Here is a 19,107-nt window from a genome sequence, read left to right as displayed (position 1 = left end):
TGAGGAGCAGTGAGGAGCAGTGAGGAGCAGTGAGGAGCAGTGAGGAGCAGTGAGGAGCAGTGAGTAACGGTAAGGAGCAGTGAGGAGCAGTAAGGAGCAGTGAGGAGCAGTGAGGAGCAGTGAGGAGCAGTGAGGAGCAGTGAGGAGCAGTGAGTAACGGTAAGGAGCAGTGAGGAGCAGTAAGGAGCAGTGAGGAGCAGTGAGGAGCAGTGAGGAGCAGTGAGGAGCGGTAAGGAGCAGTGAGGAGCAGTGAGGAGCAGTGAGGAGCAGTAAGGAGCTTGAGGAGCAGTGAGGAGCAGTGAAGAGCAGGGAAGAGCAGTGGAACCCCCCCTGGCAGGACCTCCCGCTGGGTACGAGGCCTCAGAGCCTAGGTGTCCCTGGTTACTGGCAAGAAAACACATAACATCCTACTACTGTCTCCAACTAATGTGGTTTGGACCATAAGTACCTGCTTTATGGGTCTATTCTTAACCGTCATATGCATCCATACAGTCCATATAGACCTAGGCTGTCTCACACACACACACACAAAGTCCAAATTGCACACGCACAGACAGCCTCCAGATAGCTACCTACACACTGGCCAAGGCCCAACACACCTGTGGGACACACCTTGTGCATTCAAGGTAAGGCAGGCTTCAGGCCGGCAGGATAGGTCTTTTTTTAATCATCGTATTTTTTTTTTTGGAAACTTTTTGTTTTGCCCAAATGTTCAAAGTTTCCAAAACCTACTATGTATCTTTCCTGGGGAGGGGCCAGAGGGCAGATGGGGAGGGGCCAGAGGGCAGATGGGGAGGGGCCAGAGGGCAGACGGGAGACAGGAGGACCAGGTGAGGATGATAGGGGAGACAGGAGGACCAGGTGAGGACCAGAGGGGAGACAGGAGGACCAGGTGAGGACCAGAGGGGAGACAGGAGGACCAGGTGAGGACCAGAGGGGAGACAGGAGGACCAGGTGAGGACCAGAGGGGAGACAGGAGGACCAGGTGAGGACCAGAGGGGAGACAGGAGGACCAGGTGAGGACCAGAGGGGAGACAGGAGGACCAGGTGAGGACCGGAGGGGAGACAGGAGGACCAGGTGAGGACCAGAGGGGAGACAGGAGGACCAGGTGAGGACCAGAGGGGAGACAGGAGGACCAGGTGAGGACCGGAGGGCTGTCCAGCGTCTGGATAAGTTGAGATTTCCAGCCGGTCTGACCTTACCTTTGTGTCGTGTTCATAAAAGTATGTTTAATAAGGGTTATTTCCGCCAAGATCTCGTTCTGGCTCACCTAGGGAGCCCGAATGTGTGTCTTATGTGTGTGCCTATGTGAGTGGGTCTTATTTGCATTTTTGTCCCATGTGTGTTTGTCCTACGCGTGTGAGTCTTATGTGAATGTGTGTCCTATTTGTGTTTGTCCTATGTGTGTGTGTCTTATGTGAATGTGTGTCCTATGTTTGTGTGTCCTACGTGTGTGTGTTTTATGTGCATGTGTGTCCTATCATGTGTGTGTGTCCTATGTGCTTGCAGCCCCCAGACAGGACAGGGTTACTCTACACTAGGGCTGTCACTTTTTATTCGAAGTTCGAATATTCGTTCGAAGGTGGGGTGAAAAGTTCGAATTCGAAGTGTAATTCTCCATTCGAACTGTAAAAATGCGCTATAAAGAAGAGAGCGGCGAGTGGCTTCTCCTCAATAAAGCGGCCCTCCTGGATCCCCGCTTCTCCCGGTAGTCCACCTTTCCCCTGCACAGAAACATCTCGTGACTGAAAGCCTCTCACACGAGCTCACTGAAACGGAGACCGACACTGATCGCACACGACAGGGAGAAAAGTCCGCTGCTGCGATGGGCAGCCTGTTTGGGGACTTATACAGCACGGCTGACACAAGCAGCTGCAACGGTAACGGAGAGCTGTGAGACTACTTGTAATTTTCTTTCCGTAAGGAATAAAAAGAGCAGCATGCCGTGTTGGAGGTCGGCCTCACAGATTGTTCATTTATATAGGCTGTGTGTGCCATGGACGACATGCGCTCCGCATATCGCGCTCCGAGCAGTTATTGTTAATGTGTAAAAGACAGCCGCACTTGTGTGTCGGAGCTTCCTCTTGTTGTGTTTACAAATGTGTTATCAAAGATGTGTTTTTATCCTGTGCCGTTATGAATTCAGTAGGTATACGTGAGGTATACGAGAGCAACATAAAAAATCAAGACTGTTGTCGTGTTCTATGGGGGGGGGGTCGAATGTATTCTAATGTATTCGAATTAATTATGGACATTCGAAATTCGTTCGAATTTCATTTTTGGAAAAAGTGACAGCCCTACTCTACACTGAGGTCACCTCTCTGTAACACTGCCTTTGTCTCCGCCTTGCCTCAGTCCTTCTGTGAATGTCAAAACAAAAACACAAAGCCTCCGTCACCAATGCGTTGTTCCGCGTTGCATCTGATTGGCCGGGCCAATCAGAGAAGGCCGTTTCACTGAGGCCAGGAGACACACATGAGAGTGAACTAGAAGCAAAAGGAGAAGTGTTGGCGGTGACGGAGGGCGGTCGTGTTTTGCCCTAAAAGGCAGAAGTACAACACTAGTGCTAGTTCCAGAACCAAGCTGAACCTCTAAACTGGGCGGGGCTACAGGGCGGCCAATGTTTCCAGGGGAATGAGGAAGGCAATGCTTGTCACGCTCCAAGCTTGTGAGCAAAAGCCACAAGAGCTCACACTGTGGTTGATATAATCACCACCAGCTAGCTGAGGTTTATAAAGGCTCGGGCTGGGCGTTGCTAAAGTGTTCTGAGTGAAGAGTGCTGACATCATGCTGTGTGTAAAGTTGCTGGTTTGCAAGCAGGTAGTGCCAGCTCAGGTTGAACAATGTCGATTTCAGGGTTAGAGTGTTTGTGTGTTTGTTTGACTGCTTTTGCTGGTGCCTTGCCTTGCTAGCAACAGAACCCGGGCCCTCACACCTAGCAACAGAACCCGGGCCCTCATACCTAGCAACAGAACCCGGGCCCTCACACCTAGCAACAGAACCTGGGCCCTCATATCATATCTAGTCCTCCTGAGGCTGAGTCTCTCCAGACCTTTCAGGGGGTCAGCCTAGGTCCTGAGGCGGCCCCAGGTCTATCCAGACCCCTTGTTTGATGTGTTTAGGAGGAGGGGTTTCTAACTGCTACGCTTGTTATCTTCAGATACAAAGCCGTCCCATTTAGGAAATAGGTTTGATATGTAATCCCCAAAAGTTAGTTTGGGAATTAAAGACGTCACCATAAATAAAGGCCCTTGTTTGAGTGTGAAAGGAGCTGTGCTGGGCTTACCTTGAAAGCCTTTCCCTGGAAATCCTCAAGTATCTCTAGAGAACCTGCTCCTGATCTCCATGTGAGTGGTACAGCCTTTATGTCATGAGATCGGGTCAATCAAGCTATGTTTACAGTGGAGTTAGAGAGAGGGAGGGAGAGAGACAGAGGGCGGGGGGGGGGGGGGGGTACCTTGTGTATTCCTGTGCTGCCCAGGTCCAGTCTGGAGGCCTTCATCTGTAACCGGAGTCCAGAGTGAAACCACCAGAAACCACATGAGGGAGCAGGATGAATAATAACGTTTTTACTTTCTTTTGGTTTTTCAAGTAAATAAATGACAACGATAAAGACATGCAGGATGAAGTACGTACATGCAGGGACACACACACACACACACACACACACACACACACACACACACACACACACACACACACACACACACACACACACACACACACACACACACACACACACACACACTATGTGGGTAAACTAGTGTGTGTTTGTGTTAGTGCTCAAGGTTGAAATGGATGAATATGAATAGATAAGCTGCTTCATAAAGACCTGAATGATTTTAATTCAGGAATATCAGCGTAGTCTCTTTATTACGCAAGACCCCTACAAGAGACACTAACGTATTAAGAAAAAACATAACAACTTGCTACAAACTGCACCATCTGGTGACTCTAGAACTGTTAATGTCTCCATCAACACATTTCCTATCTCTCCCTCCCTCTCTCCCCCTCCCTCCCTCCCTCCATCCCTCCTGCCGTCTCTCCCTCCCTCTCTTTGACACACATTTATTTTTCTCACACTTGAAAGCTGTGCCTGCATAGTGTTCCTGCTGGAGGAAGTGTGTATGTTTGTGAGTGTGTGTGTATGTGTATGTGTATGTGTATGTGTATGTGTGTGTGTGTGTGTGTATGTGTATGTGTATGTGTATGTGTATGTGTATGTGTATGTGTATGTGTATGTGTGTGTGTGTGTGTGTGTGTGTGTGTGTGTGTGTGTGTGTGTGTGTGTGTGTGTGTGTGTGTGTGTGTGTTTGCATGTGTGTTAGACATGGTATTCCAAAGAGGTAAAACTTTGAAAATATACAGATACACAAATGTGTGTGGTGTGAGTGAGAGTGTGTGTGTGAGAGTGAGATTGTGTGTGAGTGAGAGAGTATGTGTCAGTGAGTGCGTGTGTCCCGTTACTTACCCATGTTTACTGTCATCATCAGGAAGTGGTTCTGTTGGACCGGAGCACAGAGCTCAGCTCCTCCTGGTTAAGTCTTCAGCCTGAGACACAGAGAGCACAAAACAGAACCCTTCATAACTCGCAGTTTATTCCAAAATGGACGCCCAAAACTGGTCACACAGCTATGTCACGCAGAAACCATCCCAGGAATGTCTGTTCCTCTGTGAACTACTAAGGGCACAGGTACGACCATGAATGGTTAACCACATACCTGACTTCTAACCTGCCTCTTCGCTGAGCTGCACTCTTAGGCAACATCACCAGCCCTGACTATTGCATAAGCACGTGTGTGTCCTTGAGGAAATAGAACAATAGGTGTGTGTCTCAGCGCACAGCACCAGGTAAACACTGTAGGCACGAGGAAGTCAGGAAGAGACAGCCTCCTGCGTGCCTGAACCAGAGCAACGGGTGAATAGCGATGTCCACACAGCAGTAAGAAGCCAGTGAGCCGCAAGCAGCTGGTCAACCTCGTTGTGAAAGTCTCTTTGCGCCGATGAAAACGAATGACCTTTTCTATTTGGCTGTCAGCTTGTCACTTTGGCTGTCGCCGTTTGAGCCGCCACCGTCCCATGACGGCCTACCTGTAGATCCAGCTCCCCCTGCTCCTTACCGTCCTGTAACGGCGAGCCCTGGACAGAGGGGCTCTTTAAAACCCATAACATCTACTTCCCTAATGAACATGGACGGTTCTGATTCCCCAGCAGTGCGCCGATCCCTGCTCTGCATTCCTGGGTGTTTACTGGCTATTTTGGTAGCTGCTGTATTCCACACCAGCCCTTTATTACACTTGTTTATTGAAAATGTATATCATAATGTTACCTCCTTTATGAACGCCCTATTGCACTTCTGCTGGGATGCTAAAGTGCATTTCCCAGGTACTCGGACTAAAACAGTGGAGTCGAAGCTAGCGTTGTCTGGCTAACTCTGCAATAGATCTCTGGATCTAATTCGGACCTCAATCCATTGAATCCATTTTCATTGGATTGGAGGGTTTCCACTGGCAAGAGCAGGGGTGAGGACGCTAGAGCTCAGGAGGGAGACAGACTGAGCCGAAGGCAGAGCCGCTCACCACAGAAGAAAAGGACCAAGACAAGAGCAGCCGACCGCCGAGCAGACGGCCGTGCACAGTGCTTGGCTGAGAGAGTGTACATACGTACACGCCTGCAGACACACCAGTACACACACACACCCTCTCCCTTTCTCTCCCATACACACAACCCCTCTCTCCCTCTCACACGCACTCTGAAACCCACACTCAGATCCACAGACCCGGGTCTGTCTGGCAGCCAGCTCACCAGAGATGCCCATCTGTCTAGCCTCTCCTCGGCCGAGCGTGGAGCCAGGTGGCCGACGCTCACTGACGGCTGGCCCAGAGCACCCCACCGTCCCCGGCTTTGAGGAGGCCCCCCAGGGGAAGGGTCTGCTAACGACCACGCTGCTGCTGCTATCTCCTCCCTCTGTGGGGATGTTTCCTCACAGAGGAAGAGAGCGCCGATAAGAGGACCGGCCCCGAGGGGGGGGATGCAATGGGAGAAAGAGACTCAGGGTGATGCTACTTCTGAGCTACATCTGAGCTACACATGCTAACGCTAGCACTTCGAGATTTCACCACCGAACACTGAACTCTGTTTCATGTTTCCATACGGAATCCCTATAAGCCTCATGAAAACCTGCCGCTTGTTGGTCTGCATGGATGATGGACAACAGGAAACTGAGGAGGGAATGTCTGCGGTACGTTGAACAGGAGGGAGAGAGACGGAGGGAGAGAGGGACGGGAGGGAGAGAGAGGGAGGAAGAGGGACAGAGGGAGAGAAAAGGAGGGAGAGAGGAACGGGAGGTAGAGAGAGGGAGGAAGAGGGACGGAGGGAGAGAGAAGGAGGGAGAGAGACGGAGGGAGAGAGGGACGTGAGGGAGAGATGGAGAGAGACGGAGGGAGAGGGAAGGAGGGAGAGAGGGATGGGAGGGAGAGAGACGGAGGGAGAGGGAAGGAGACAGAGGGAGAGAGACGGAGGGAGAGGGAAGGAGGGAGAGAGCCAAGGGGTACAAGAGGTGCAAACACACACACACACAAAACACACACACACACACACTTCCTGCTTTGTTATTACGTCTTTTACTAAGGAAACTGGTGGTGGAGGAGGGTGGGGGGGGACTTTCAGGGTAATTCCCCTTCTTCTGGGGCCAGGCTGGAGGAGGAGGAGGAGGAGGAGGAGGAGGAGGAGGAGGAGGAGGAGGAGGAGGAGGAGGAGGAGGAGGAGGAAGTGCCCAAGTAAGGATTGTGACCACATGTCTGACATCATCGCTGCAGAGACCAAGAGAGAAAGCCTTCGCTTGGCTGCCCTCACTGGAAGAACATTTCACAACAAGGACTTTCCATCCCCTCCCCATCATCATCATCATCATCAGGGCAGATCCACTACAGCAGCCCACAGAGGCCTTCTGACCAATCAAGGCTCCAAATACAACAGACTGGGAAATGTCCCGGTAGACATCCCCAACGTACTGCAGTGTGAATTACTCAGTGAAGGAACATGAATTACTGTCCAATGATTTAGTAACTCATACCCACAAAACAACCACCCAATTGGCCCGTATGATGACACATGACCTCTGACATCACTGGCCAGTGGCCACCAGCTGATGACATATCAACCAGAGAGCCGTCTGGACAGAGGACTCAAGAAGCCCCCTGTGGTTCCCCCGTCGCCCGGCAACCGGGGGGGGGGGGGGGGGGGGGGGGGGGAGGCAGCCACTGAATGGAGCCAGGACTAAACACTCAGGAATACACACTCCGCTTCCCCCTAGCCTTGAGTCCGGGAACTGGGGGATGCTGGGAAATGAGCAAACTTCTACTAAAGATACGGTGGAGGAGAGAGGGTTGGTGTGTGTGTGTGCGTGTGTGTGTGTGTGTTTGTGAGAGTCTGATAAATAATGGTGACAGACACAGAGATGTATATTGGTTTGAGTCTCAAAGTGTGTGCATGCATGTGTCATTGTGAGTAAGTGTGCGTGAGTATGAGTGAGTGAGTGAGTATGTGTATGTGTATGTGTATGTGTATGTGTATGTGTATGTGTATGTGTGTGTGTGCGCGTGCAATGGTGAGATCCAGATGCCTCGGACACAAGCTTTCTGAGTTGTGACGTAATTTCCGGTCTCGGAGCACTTATGGCGTTCCCGTTCGTCTTTGTGATTTCGCCATGAAATTGGCTAATCTTTGTTTATTGTTAGCTACATTAGCCTCTTTAGCAAACCAGCTCGAACACAACTTTACATTATATTGCCCACACAGCAAGACCTTGCAATGCAAAAATTGGTGACTTGAATAAAGTAGCAATGCAATCAAGTGTGTAAGAGCATTTAAAATTGAAATTAAAATGACCAACATGGTACAAAGAAATACAACGAAAATAAATCTCTTATCGGGCGCAGCACTTTTTGTTGCGTCATCACTGAACTCGGTATACTCCGAGGGGGTCAGACCAAAAGGGGGCGTGCCTCCGTGAAATGCTGCAAGAAAGCTGGGAGATTTCCCCACTTGCAACTCGGAAGGCTGGTGTCCGAGGCTTCTGGATCACACCATAAGTATGTGTGTGTGTGTGTGTGTGTGTGTGTGTGTGTGTGTGTGTGTGTGTGTGTGTGTGTGTGTGTGTGTGTGAGGCTGTGTGTGAGTGTGTGTTTGTGTCTTTACAGTGGGAAGGTGTCTTTTTGGGTCTGTCAGGTGTGTAGTCCCCCTGCTGTGAGGCTCAGCCTCCCTCTATCCTAACCTGGGCTCTGCGTGCTCATGAAATCATTCTGCTGCCAGGTTTAGCTTCCCCTGCGCGTTAGCTTAGCTTAGCGCCGCAGGGTTCCTCTCATGCTACTGCAGCCCTCTGGACGGAGTGGAGCAGCTCACCGAGGCCCTCTTTGCACATTTGTAGTGCAAGTGTAATGGCAAATTAAAGCATGGAGAATTATTGCGTTTCTTCTTCAGTGATTCTCTTCCTCTCGTTAAACCACGAGAGAGAGAGAGAGAGAGAGAGAGAGAGAGAGAGAGAGAGAGAGAGAGAGAGAGAGAGAGAGAGAGAGAGAGTGAGTGAGTGAGTGAGTGAGTGAGTGAGTGAGTGAGTGAGTGAGAGAGAGAGAGAGAGAGAGAGAGATTGTGTTGAAAGGTCTTAGTCTTTACTCTTAAAGTACATTTTTAAAAAGTAAAGTAAGGTTTTTGTGTTTTCCTAAAGCATCAGAGTGTTGGTTATTCATGGGGCTCCTCATCCTCTCGTCGGGATCTCACGATGTCCTCGGTTCAAAGCACAACATCAAAACACTCTGGGTGCCTCCGTCGTTAGAGGTGGTCACCACAGAGACCCAAGGACCAGCAGCATCAATTATCTGCCTCTCCTCCTGCTTCTCCTCCCCCTCCTCCACCCTCTCCTCCCTCACCTCCTCCTCGACCCCCTCCTGCTCCTCCCTATAGCCAGAGGTACAGAGTCCCTTTTGGGGAGACGCGTGTGGAGCAGCTGGAGGGGTCTGGGGAGGAGGCACTTCCCTCCTCCGTCCCTCCGCCAGGTGTCACAACGCAGGGCGTACAGAGAACCCAAGGGTTCTGAAGGGTTCTGAAGGGGTTTCAGTGGGAGTGAAAGGAAGCGGCTTACAGCAGAGGGCCGACATGGGGAACTATTGCAGACGTTACTGTGATAATGTGGTTGGGGACGGACCCCCTGGGGAGGTGACTACGCTTTATGTTGAGGGGCTTCAAAAGGGTCAGCCCAGGGGCCTGGCCTGGTGGAAAGGGTGACCAGGAAGAGGCTCATTTATTGGGCTGGAAACACAGATATGATGAAATAAGGATGTTGTGCTGCTCTGATCTGGTGGTTTGTTAGGCTTCAGGCCTGTGTTGTGTTCTGTCTGCGGTCACGGCTCTCCTCACAGAGTCAAAGAGAAGAGACTGGAAAAGCCTTTCAGAGAGCTGCTATCTGGAGAGAACACTCCTCACACCCTGCTAAGGCCGGCGCTGCCTAGGAACGTAAACACCAGCGCCACAACACACCGTGCTGCGTGAGTCACTCCACCTATGACCCCCAGGCCTCATGCTGCCAGTGGGCTGGTTCCTTGGCGAGGGTGGAGGGCCGCTGCTGAGATACAGAAGGAAGGGAGCTCTACACAAAGTGCACACACACAGTTTGAATGGACACACACACACATTTTTTTTAAATAAGGCTGTCGCCGTGGTGATTCTCTCCCAAACATTTCCTCAGAGGTTTATCAGGGGCGAGGAGGGCTGGAGGAACACGATTATTTTGAGTCTAAATCCAGACACCGCAGGATTATTGGTGGAGCTGGTAGACATGCAGCGACATTAAGACAAATTATATCATGACCATGACTACCACGTTTCCATGTGTGGGCGGGGAAGAGAGAGAGAGAGAGAGAGAGAGAGAAGAGAGAGAGAGAGAGAGAGAGAGAGAGAGAGAGAGAGAGAGAGAGAGAGAGAGAGAGAGAGAGAGAGAGAGAGAGAGAGAGAGCAACACCTTGTTGAAATCTCGCCTGCATGAACGGAGTGAAGTCAGGGCAACGTTAAACAATGGAGAGAAACCCAAGCTGGTCTTAAAGTGAGGAGGGGTTTTGTGTTGAATGGCTTCAGATGTAGCTGTTTTCCTTGGGACTGGTGCTCTGTTAAGTGAGACATCTTTTCGGCATTTGGGGAAGATATCAACCCAGCAACACACAGCAGAGACGTCTCTCTAACACACAAGGCTGTGTGAGCACTGCAGAGAGACGTGTGTGTGTGTGGTTGTGTGTGTGTGTTTGGGCACAAAGCCTTGCGTGTGTGTGCAGAAAGAAGTCTGTGTGTGTGTGTGTGTGTGTGTGTGTGTGTGTGTGTGTGTGTGTGTGTGTGTGTGTGTGTGTGTGTGTGTGTGTGTGTGTGTGTGTGTGTGTGTGTGTGTGTGTGTGTGTGTGTGTGTGTGTGTGTGTGTGTGTGTGTGTGAGGTCTATATCCTGGGAGACCCAACAGTGGTATCACCTCAGACTGGACTGTTCTGCTTTGATGCAGGGGCAGGGCTTAGCGTTTTGACACTTTGACTTCAACCCCCCTAGTCTCTCCAGCAACCCCATGCCCCCCCAGAGCGTCTCCGAGGAACAGGTTTGTGCTGATGGGTCGTTCTCCTGTGGTGATGATGACCTCCTCCTCGTTAAACGCTCTCCCAAAGGCTCGGAGTGTGTCTCTGTTGTGTTTTGAGAAGATAGAGTTGTTGGGCCTAAAAGGTAGGCTTAGTAAGACCTGCTTTCAAGGCTTGATTTTAAACCCTGCAGGACAATGAGTGAAGACGCTGAACAGATGTTTCAACAAAACTAAAATCACACAGTAATGACAAACCAAACCACAAATGCTTTTTCTGAAAAACAACAATGATTGTGAAAGCATCTCCGGTGGTGTTCCTGCTCTGATGCACACTGGGTTCACCTCTCCTCCTCGGGAGGGATTCCCCCGCTTCAGTAAAGTAACATAATTTCCATGTAAAAACCAATAAAGAAAACAGATATATAAGAAAACTGCTCTATAACATCTAGCATAAGATATTACATTGTAGTAGCCAATAATGCATAACATAAATTCTATTTTATTAAGGGAATTCTGGTCAACTCTTCCTAGTTGATGGTCTAGGATGCGCTTTAAGGCCCATTTGATCAGCCTCAGTGCAGGCAGCCTTCTGCAACTTAGGGAACAGGACATCAACACAGTCTAATACTTTGGTCCCACTAAAAAAATGCTTATATTTGCACTGCCTTAACATAATTCTATTCGAAATATCACAATAATTAAAGATCATGAAATACACACTTACCAGGTTATTCCTCTCTTCATTTTCTTTAACAAACGCGAGTTGAGGGATAGTTCGTTTTTCTACTGAGAAAATCCCGAAATTATCGAAAAGGAGCCGTTGATTTTGTTGAAGACCCGATAAATGCAAGGGGAAAAAATATTCTCGAAACAGTAGCCTACAATATCCGGAAAATACGCTCAGTTATGGAGCGCATAAATTGCAACATAGGCCTACAAATTCTTCAGAACTTGCACTCATAACTCATCAGGTGATTTACTCCACTCAGTGTGCACATAATCCACAGGGTCCGGCGTGTTCATCAGTCACTATTGATTGCAGACAACGTGTTTAGAATAAAGTTTTCCTCTCCCGTCAGCGTCCGTCTCGTTTCCCTACAGTCGAGACCTCCGAGGTTTTCCGTGGAGCTTCTGACGTCAGCAGCAACGTGACACTCAGGAAGCGGTGACGCCGTCACTGCGCCCTGCATAGCGCTGCGTAAAGGTGGGGTCTGCTGCCCCCTGCTGGGTAAAGCACTGTATAAAGGTGGGCTCTGCTGCCCCCGACTGGGGACATCTGCACCATGCAGAACGCTTCGTAAAGATGGGGTCTGCTGCTCCCTTGCTGGGGATATCTGCCATTACAGGATGTTTTATCTTCAGCCGACAATAAACACAGAGAGTAATTTGATATATTGCACTCAGTCTATGCTTATTCTGATATGCTTTTTAAATTAGTTTCGTACCTCACGATGCTAAGGGTATAGTTGTGAATAACATTAATAATATTCTTTAGATAAAAGACGCACAATTCTTTGTAGGTACATGCATGATTCTCACCCTTGAAATTTGTCCCTCGGTACTTGCCTTAACTATTTGCGTTAATTTCACAACAAGGAACAGTACAGAAGTTCAACGACACATGAAGTTATTGTATCAGGACGCACTTTGATTCATCAGTCCTGCATTCTGCCTTCCTGCGTATTTGCCCGACACCATCACCATGCACAGAGTTAAAGTCATATCTGACCATCTTTCATCTTACCCTCCTCAAGGTGGGAACAGAAAATGTAATATAAACCACTGTCGTGCCAGAGCTGCAGTCTCCGGGCCGGAGGACGTGGTGGTAGTGCATGGACGCAGGACGGCCATCGGGAAGGCGAAACGGGGTTTATTCAAGGTTTGGTCCTTTAAGCCTTATTCAAACAGCGTCGTCTGCGCAAACGTTTCCCTAAGGCCCTTTGAAATTGTGTTGCACAGCTTGCATGTTAATCCAATCGGTTTGTCTGTTATGTTTAATTTTTGAAAACTACAACCAGGTGCCTCGTATTGCGTTTGTGCATGTAGTCGGTATACCACTATGTTAAGTACCATGGTATAGGTTGAGGTGCGTTCCCCTCAGTAGGCTACACTATGATATAGTTTGAGGCGCGTTCCCCTCAGGATACTATGATGTAGTTTGAGGTGCGTTCACCTCAGTACACTATGATATAGTTTGAGGTGCGTTCCCCTCAGGACGATATCGTTTGAGGTGCGTTCCCCTCAGGACACTATGATGTAGTGTGAGTTGCCCCTCTACCTCAGGACACCACACCTGATGAACTCCTCAGCGCAGTGATGAAGGCCGTGATGACGGACATGGGGCTGTCCCCTGACCGACTCGGGGACGTCTGTGTAGGTAAATTAAGTTATCATATATATTAGAATCATAAGGAGGCATAGCCCACGATGTCTTCTAACACTCACCAACATCACTGTGTGTCTTACACTGGCAGGCAATGTGCTCCAGCCCGGAGCAGGGGCTGTGATGGCCAGAATAGCACACTTTCTCAGGTGACATGACTAGGGTTATTATGGTGAACCCCAAAGAGTACAAACAGCACGTCCTGCTCCAGGGTCCACTGAGTTCAACTGATCATTGTTTTGGTGTATCTGCTGCAGTGAGTTTCCAGAGACGGTGCCTGTGTACACGGTCAACAGACAGTGTTCTTCTGGCCTACAAGCCCTGTTCAACATAGCAGGTTATCCATCTAATCTCTTAATAGCTGCTTATTGTTACTGATGTATACGACATGATAGACACTACCTTTTATTCTGTCTCCAGGAGCGATTAAGAGTGGCTCCATCGACCTGGGCCTTGCGTGCGGGTAAGGAGATGGGACCATTCAAGCCTGTAGGCCAGGTGTGGCTGTAGACTCCTAACCATGTGTTGTCCTGCAGCGTGGAGAGCATGTCGCTCCAGGAGATGGGGAACCCCGGGGACCTGAGCCCCAGGCTGGTGGACTTCGAGAAGGCCAGGGCCTGCGTGGTTCCCATGGGGTGAGGCTCATATGTTAACTCCATCGTGGTGTCATAACAATCAATGTGTTCAGGACCGCTGGTATGAAATGTATTATTAAGGACCACCTGAACATACACCCTCATCTTTGATTGGCTGTATTTGTATTTGGGTATTTTTTAATCATCCTTTTAGTTCTCATTTATAAAATGTGTATTTTATAAGATGACTGAAACGATATTGACCCAAACAACAAATAAGACTGGGCCATCACCATACTGGTCCGAACGGTTTGGAAACACAAAGTGTGTGTGTGTGTGTGTGTGTGTGTGTGTGTGTGTGTGTGTGTGTGTGTGTGTGTGTGTGTGTGTGTGTGTGTGTGTGTGTGTGTGTGTGTGTGTGTGTGTGTGTGTGTGTTCGTTGCAGTATCACCTCAGAGAATGTAGCTGAGAGATTTGGGATCTCCAGGGAGAAGCAGGATGCCTTCGCAGTGAGCTCACATCAGAAGTAACAAATCAGACAGCCTTCTCCACCTACTGCTACACCTACTACTGCTACTACACCTGCTACTACTCCTACTACCACACCTTCTCCACCTACTGCTACTACACATGCTACTACTCCTACTCCTACACCTACTACCACACCTTCTACACCTACTGCTACACCTACTCAGACCCCTGCTCTACTACTACACCTGCTACTATTCCTACACCTGCACCTGCTCCTACACCTGCTGCTACACCTGCTCCTACACGTGCTACTACACGTGCTCCTATATCTGCTACCACACCTTATACACCTGCTACTACATCTGCTACACCTGCTACTACATCTGCTACTACACCTGCTACTACGCCTGCTCCTACACCTGCTACACCAATGACTACACCTGCTATACCTACTACTTTACCTGCTGCTACACCTACTACACCTTCTGCTAAACCTGCTACTTCACCTACTGCTACACCTGCTACTCCTGCTGCTATACCTGCTACACCGACTTCTACACCTGCAACTACACCTGCCACACCTGCTGCTACACCTACTACTACACCTGCTACACCTATTACTACAGCTGCTCCTACCCCTGCTACTACACCTACCTCACCTGCTATACCTACTGCTACAACAACACACCTACTACTGCACCTGCTGCTCCTCCACCTGCCTCTCCTGGAGGCTCCAGGTCTTCTGACCTCCGCCCTCCTCCGCCCTCAGGGCCGACCGGGCCCAGCGGAGCGGCCGATTCGAGGCGGAGATCGTCCCAGTGGTCACCAGGGTGACGGATGCCGAGGGGACGGAGAGCACGGTGACGGTGCTGAAGGACGAGGGCGTGCGGCCCTCCACCACGCTGGAGGGGCTCGGGAAGCTCCGGGCCGCCTTCAGGCCGGACGGCAGCACCACCGCCGGTAGGCCTGGATCCACCCTCTGCCCCCCCCCCTCTCTGCTCCACCCTCCTGGCTCCGCTATCTGCTCTGCCCTCTGCTCTACCCCTCCTGGCTCCACCCTCCTGGCTCCGCCCTCTGCTCCACTCTCTGCTCCATCCTCTGCTCCGCCCTCCGTTTCATGATGGCTTCAGCGCTCACTGTCTACTAGTACAGCAGCGTCTTCCTTTATGCAATAACTCATGACAGTTTAACACTCATTAATGCATAATTTGGTGAGTGCTGCATGCAGCGCTCAACTATTGTTCTTCATAAGTTTTATTCTTTCTTTTTCTTTCCTCTTTATTATTATCTACAAATTGAGACCTATTTCCTTCCTAAATTTTTCATCTAGAGACGCCATTCAAATTTAAAAATGTTCAGAATAGCTTTGAATCGTGAGCTTCTTTTCAGATTTTTTTTAATATTTTATACTTTTAAGAAATTCTACTTTTAAAATAGTATATTTTTCTTTAACATTGGAGTCAATGGAAGGACAGCAGAGCCATCTGCTCAACTGTTTTAGACTTAACTAACTATCGATTTTCAACCGTTTACCTTCGTTCAAACGTTTACCTTCGTTCAAACCATTTAACAAATCTACACACATGTATCTTCAATAATATCCAGATATATCGATATCATTTAAACTTTATTCAGAATCAGTTTTAGTTTCATACCGGCTTCGTTTTCAGTTGGTCTCATTGATTTACATTTACGCTGGTGCGTGAGGACGTTCAGCAGTGTTGCCAGATTGGGCGGTTTTCCAGCTCTATTGGGCTACTTTTAATCACGCATCGGCTTGCTATTCTTTTACACACACACACACACACACACACACACACACACACACACACACACACACACACACACACACACACACACACACACACACACACACACACACAGTGCAGGGGAATACATTTGACCTTTCAGATTCTTCAGTTCAATTCATTTTACATTTATGCATTTTTAGCAATGCTTAGTGCTTTTCATTCAGCTTTATTTATTTATTTGTTTCCAACCATTTGCATTTGTACATTGTTTACTCCATTTAGACTTTTGAAATTTTGTTCAAATCCCTTCACTTGATTTAAGACATTTAACGTTTCTTTATGTCTTAATGTGATTGTGATGACTAGAGCAATACTTGATTCTAGTTAAGCTGACCTTAATAACCTCAGGTCCTTCACGGTAGAGGTTGGTGCTAACCCTTATTGTTGAGCAGTATCATCATCCCCACCTCCTCCTCCAGGTAACTCCAGCCAGGTGAGTGACGGGGCGGCCGCCCTGCTGCTGGGCCGCCGCTCCGCCGTGGAGGCCCTGGGTCTGCCCGTCCTAGGGGTCCTGAGGGCCAGCGCCGTGGTGGGGGTCCCCCCCGACATGATGGGCATCGGCCCCGCCTACGCCATCCCCGCAGCGCTGGAGCAGGCTGGTGTGTGTGTGTGTGTGTGTGTGTGTGTGTGTGTGTGTGTGTGTGTGCGCGCCCAATTCCTAGGTACTGGGTCCTGCTTGTGTCCTATTTTGACCAGACTGCTCTTCTTTTAATGACTGATGGTGGAAGGGTTCAGAGTCAAATGTAGCCATGTCCTTCTTACAGGAGGGTGAAGGGTTCACTGTAGCCATGTCCTTCTTACAGGAGGGTGAAGGGTTCACTGTAGCCATGTCCTTCTTACAGGAGGGTGAAGGGTTCACTGTAGCCATGTCCTTCTTACAGGAGGGTGAAGGGTTCACTGTAGCCATGTCCTTCTTACAGGAGGGTGAAGGGTTCACTGTAGCCATGTCCTTCTTACAGGAGGGTGAAGGGTTCACTGTAGCCATGTCCTTCTTACAGGAGAGTGAAGGGTTCACTGTAGCCATGTCCTTCTTACAGGAGGGTGAAGGGTTCACTGTAGCCATGTCCTTCTTACAGGAGGGTGAAGGGTTCATTGTAGCCATGTCCTTCTTACAGGAGGGTGAAGGGTTCACTGTAGCCATGTCCTTCTTACAGGAGGGTGAAGGGTTCACTGTAGCCATGTCCTTCTTACAGGAGGGTGAAGGGTTCACTGTAGCCATTTCCTTCTTACAGGAGGGTGAAGGGTTCACTGTAGCTATGTCCTTCTTACAGGATGCCTCAGTAGACATGTCCTTGGTACAGGAGGGTGGGGAGGGTCTGTTCATGGACATGAGGAGGAAAGAAGCTGGTCTCTACTAGCTGCTGGGGTTTATAAAGTCCTTAGATGATCTTAACATGTTTGCTACTTCAGTGTGGTAGCGTCAGTTAAGCGAGGCGTTGCACCATGTCCATACTCATGGAGTTATGGGTTATGCAGACGTACCCTGTGTGCTAGTAGATTCCCACTGCACAAAAGGTGTAATTCCCAGAGCCAGTTCACAATATAAATTATGGAATACACTCAGAGGGAACTCTTGCCCATGCAATTTTAAATCATAATTATTGCCTGTCTTTGAGAATTATCTTTGTAAAAAACAGTAAAGGATGGACCTAACATGATGTTTTTTCCGTCCATAGGACTGAGTGTTGCTGATATTGATGTCTTTGAAATAAATGAAGCTTTTGCAAGCCAGGTGAAATATACCACAATACTTTTTAATTAACTCTTAGGCTCTGTAGCAACGAGCCTAAAAGGACAACGTGTTGTATTCTATTTAATACGGTATGTGTTGGTAGGCGGTGTACTGTGTAAAGAAGCTGGGCCTCCCGCTGGACCGGGTGAACCCGAACGGCGGAGCCATCGCCCTGGGCCACCCCCTGGGCTGCACCGGCGCCCGCATGGCGGTCACCCTGCTGCACGAGCTCCAACGCAGGGGGAGGAGGTGAGGCTGCTCGCTGCAGACATGCAAACGGCCCGACATTTATTTTAACACATTTGTTTCTAGGCCTACTCAGCTAAATATATATGTAAGGGATAATGTATAGAACGCCGGTCATTATCGGGAAAATTAGCCCCGATAGGGCGAACAGTACACCGACGCGCAGCGAAGGCGTCTTGCTTCGCCCTGAAGGGGCTTATTTTCGAAAATGACCGGCGACGTTCTATACATGATCCCGCTTTTAACACGGCTACTTGCCAAAACTAAAAAAATAACTTTACATGGTGCGCCTTTTTAAATTTTTTCGTTGCCAGCATTCATTCATGATTTTTTCACAATGTCTTGTTTTTAAAAGATTTATGGTGACTTTATGCTCTGTAAGGTGACCTTGGATGCCTTGAAAGGCGCCTCTAAATTAAATGTATTATTATTATTCGTAGTGTTGATCAGCAGAGCAATAATAAATTGTCTGCAAAGACGGTGACGTCGCTGAGCAACAGAAGACACTGGGGTTAACAAGTCACCGGACTAGCTACCAGAGTGAACGGAGTGTTCCACGGCATTGAGAAGACCTGTGTAATAAAGGCCTATGATATTTCTGTTTATGGCATAGATTTCTCCTCAGATTAGGCCAATAAACCAATGATAAAAATAAAAATAAAAACGCTCGATCAAAGGCCCGGCCCGACCCGGCCCGAGGATAGTGGTGGGAAATATCGGAGAAGGATGCACTTATTGTACAGCAGGACGCAGGGTGCAAGTGCAGTTGGAAGTGGTCATGGCTAAAATTAGAAGCTACGACTGAGGTGAATACAGTGAAGCATAACTTTCCACTGTCTGACTTTTTCAAAAGAATTGAGAAAAAAGGATGTGCGAAATGCACACACTGCATTAAAGAAATTAATTATGCCAGCAGGGGTGTACATGCCCTGTATGCACACTGTAAGGCAGACATTCATCTGAGGAAAGTGACAACAACAATAAGTACACAAAGTGTTGCACAGCTTCTCCGAAACCCTCTTCCAGAAACCCCCTAAGCAGCAGATATGATCAGGGACAGTGCCAGGCCTACACTGCCAGTACCTGTACCTGTGATCGCATATCCAATGCAGAGGTGTGTGTTGGATAATACACACCCCTAAGTTAATAAATTAACTTGGTTTAAAAAGGCACTTTAACTGAGTAACTAATATATTTTTTATCTTTCTAGGCATATAGCATATAGCATAGGCCTTCTCATGATAATAGGATATCATGCCGTCATATTTTTTCCGACTTCG

General features: G+C 48.9%; 2 protein-coding genes across 2 annotated transcripts in view; one reads left to right on the top strand and one right to left on the bottom strand.

Moving 5' to 3' along the window:
• The window catches only part of map3k22 (mitogen-activated protein kinase kinase kinase 22), a 45,203-nt gene extending 33,449 nt beyond the window's left edge, over window positions 1-11,754 (bottom strand). The window contains exons 1-3 of the mRNA XM_060044651.1: window positions 11,334-11,754; window positions 4,473-4,552; window positions 3,459-3,503 (exon numbers count right to left, since the gene is read on the bottom strand). Coding sequence (XP_059900634.1) covers window positions 3,459-3,503; window positions 4,473-4,491 — 64 coding nt within the window. The 5' untranslated portion in view covers window positions 4,492-4,552; window positions 11,334-11,754. The remainder of the gene's footprint in view (window positions 1-3,458; window positions 3,504-4,472; window positions 4,553-11,333) is intronic.
• Window positions 11,755-12,176: 422 nt separating this feature from the next.
• The window catches only part of acaa1 (acetyl-CoA acyltransferase 1), an 8,153-nt gene continuing 1,222 nt past the window's right edge, over window positions 12,177-19,107 (top strand). Inside the window, exons 1-11 of the mRNA XM_060044656.1 lie at window positions 12,177-12,488; window positions 12,893-12,986; window positions 13,084-13,141; window positions 13,250-13,329; window positions 13,413-13,455; window positions 13,529-13,627; window positions 14,013-14,093; window positions 14,808-14,998; window positions 16,269-16,448; window positions 17,526-17,581; window positions 17,685-17,830. Of these exons, the coding sequence (XP_059900639.1) occupies window positions 12,312-12,488; window positions 12,893-12,986; window positions 13,084-13,141; window positions 13,250-13,329; window positions 13,413-13,455; window positions 13,529-13,627; window positions 14,013-14,093; window positions 14,808-14,998; window positions 16,269-16,448; window positions 17,526-17,581; window positions 17,685-17,830 (1,205 nt within the window). The 5' untranslated portion in view covers window positions 12,177-12,311. The remainder of the gene's footprint in view (window positions 12,489-12,892; window positions 12,987-13,083; window positions 13,142-13,249; window positions 13,330-13,412; window positions 13,456-13,528; window positions 13,628-14,012; window positions 14,094-14,807; window positions 14,999-16,268; window positions 16,449-17,525; window positions 17,582-17,684; window positions 17,831-19,107) is intronic.

The sequence above is a fragment of the Gadus macrocephalus genome, chromosome 23 (genome assembly GCF_031168955.1).
Source record: "Gadus macrocephalus chromosome 23, ASM3116895v1".
NCBI lineage: Eukaryota > Metazoa > Chordata > Actinopteri > Gadiformes > Gadidae > Gadus > Gadus macrocephalus.
This window is presented reverse-complemented; position numbering and strand designations above follow the sequence as displayed.